Source organism: Carassius gibelio, chromosome A2 (assembly GCF_023724105.1).
Source record: "Carassius gibelio isolate Cgi1373 ecotype wild population from Czech Republic chromosome A2, carGib1.2-hapl.c, whole genome shotgun sequence".
NCBI classification, from domain to species: domain Eukaryota; kingdom Metazoa; phylum Chordata; class Actinopteri; order Cypriniformes; family Cyprinidae; genus Carassius; species Carassius gibelio.
Window position 1 is genome coordinate 85,501 of NC_068372.1, and position 2,500 is coordinate 88,000.

The 2,500-nt window shown below is 41.6% G+C and overlaps 1 protein-coding gene across 1 annotated transcript in view; it reads right to left on the reverse strand.

The window, feature by feature from the left end:
• LOC127939267 (transmembrane channel-like protein 7) overlaps positions 1 to 2,500 on the reverse strand; it is a 16,015-nt gene that overhangs the window by 530 nt on the left and 12,985 nt on the right. The window contains exons 8-11 of the mRNA XM_052536114.1: positions 2,440 to 2,500; positions 781 to 935; positions 557 to 671; positions 393 to 421 (exon numbers count right to left, since the gene is read on the reverse strand). The exon at positions 2,440 to 2,500 is cut by the window's right edge and continues 113 nt beyond it. Of these exons, the coding sequence (XP_052392074.1) occupies positions 393 to 421; positions 557 to 671; positions 781 to 935; positions 2,440 to 2,500 (360 nt within the window). The remainder of the gene's footprint in view (positions 1 to 392; positions 422 to 556; positions 672 to 780; positions 936 to 2,439) is intronic.

A 2,500-nucleotide genomic window follows, 5' to 3' on the forward strand; every position in this document is an offset into this window, starting at 1 on the left:
CACGGTCAGAGTGTGTGTGTGTGTGTGAGTGTGTGTGTGTGTGAGAGAGTGTGTGTGTGAGAGTGTGTGTGTGTGTGTGTGTGTGTGTGTGTGTGTGTGTGTGTGTGTGTGTGTGAGAGAGTGTGTGTGTGAGTGTGTACATTTCCTGCCCAACATGAGTCTCCCAGCACTGAAGAACAGCACACGGTCAGAGTGTGTGTGTGTGTGTGTGTGTGTGTGTGTGTGAGAGAGTGTGTGTGTGAGAGTGTGTGTGTGTGAGAGTGTGTGTACATCTCCTGCCCAACATGAGTCTCCCAGCACTGAAGAACAGCACACGGTCAGAGTGTGTGTGTGTGTGTGTGTGTGTGAGTGTGTGTGTGTGTGAGAGAGTGTGTGTGTGAGAGAGTGTGTACATCTCCTGCCCAACATGAGTCTCCCAGCACTGAAGAACAGCACACGGTCAGAGTGTGTGTGTGTGTGAGTGTGTGTGTGTGTGTGCGTGTGTGTGTGTGTGTGTGTGTGTGTGTGAGTGAGTGTGTGTGAGTGAGTGTGTGTGTGTGGCAATGTCAATACGTACGGGGTAGAGCTGATGGTTGTAGCCGCAGGGACAGTCTGTAGCTGCACAGGATGTGATCTGGACCCACAGAGAGAAGAGCAGCACACCGATACTGGCCAAACGCATGAACACACACCTGAACACACACACACAATGAAGATCACACACATGTTTCCTCACAGCACTGCGATAGAGGACAGTGGGAGACTTGTCTGGTGACGGAGTGTGTGCTGAGTGCACTTTGCCTCATTAATGTGAAGCGGATCTCAAACGCAGGCGAATAGTCCTCGAAGCTGATGATGAGGTTGAAGATCAGCGGCGTGATGAAGTTAGCCAGTGTGATGACAATGGAGGGCAGATACTCCACGACCAGCTCCAGCAGGAAGTTACTCTTCTGATCCTGAACACACGTAAACATAACCAGAAAGAATAGCAGAAAAAAACTAGGAACTAAAGAAGCGCACCCTTACGAAAAAGAAGTTTATTCAAGTGTGCTATTAGTATACTTCTTTTAAACTAAAAATAGGAAAGTATACTTTTAGTTTACTTTTTATGTACTTCTCAGAAATATACTTTAAATGACGTTTTCTGTGTTTTCATTGTTTTATGGTAGAGGGTGCTAGTATGCATCTTCTGTACAAAAGTTTCAAAAATACACAAGTGAAGAAGAAAAAGAAACACCACCCAGCAGGCACAGTACATTAATGTGACGTCAGGAAGACATCTGTCAGACGTCATATTTTGGTTGAAAATTAAAGTCGGGTTGACGTCTAAACCCAACTTTGTTTGACGTCAAACTCCAACATCAGCCAGACGTTGAATTTTGGTTGGAATAAGCACCACACTGCAACAAAGGGTGAAATGCATGGCAGCACATTAAATATCTCAAGATCTCAGCAGAGGAGGATTAAACAACTCCACAAACAGCATTACCAGCTTCACTTATTACTAACCAGACTGACTTTATTTCTGTCAGACTATCAGTTAAAATCTTTTAACAAACATGAGCTTAAAAAACTTAACCTACACTGACACACACAGACATCAATAATCAGTATATGAATCTCAACAATGGTGACATGCTTCATGCAGCAATGCATGCTGGGAGCCATGTGTTTTATACTATCCCAGCATGCATTGCTGCATGAAGCATGTCACCATTGTTGAGATTCATATACTGATTATTGATGTCTGTGTGTCTCAAAAGCTTTTTCTCCCAAAATGTATTTAAAAATAAAAAATCAGAATGTCTGATCTGAAGGAAGAAAGTATTGTCTCTTGAATATTGTTTGTTAACAATTGGGTCAATGACAAGAAAAATTATCCTCAATCATTTTTCTTCATGGTGATGAAAACGGTATCGCCTTATCTTTGTTTATGGCTCCTTTTATAACAAATGATGTGTTATTCCGGCCAAAATTCAGCTTCTGCCCAACATTGGAGCTTGACGTCAAACAGTCGTTGGATTTACACGTCAACCCGATTTTCATTTTCAACCAAAATCCAACGTCTAATCGCTGTTATTATTATTCTAAATATTTTCTCCTCATCTGTTGTCTGATTGGAATTTTGTAAGGATTTCTGTGTAGTTAAAGTGTGTGTAGCCAGCATCTATCAACTTTTTGTTTGTAACTTACCCACATTAACGTGTTTAAACAACGAATGCATGAAGCTAGAATGAAATGTTTTTGTTTACAAGCAGATACACTGTTCTTTCGTTGTATGTTCTGCATTTAGTCCCAAGGAGTATTAAAACAGTACACTTACAAGTATACTACTAGAACACTAGAACACTTTGTATACTTGCTACATTAAGTATACTTAAAAGTATACTTGAACTTTACTTAGGTAAACTTAATGAAATAAACTGGAAGTATACTACTTTTTGCTAAGGGCTCAGTCACCTCGGCCTGCTTCCGCTGTGAGAAGACCGTGGCCACATAGATGCAGTAGAAGCAGGCGACC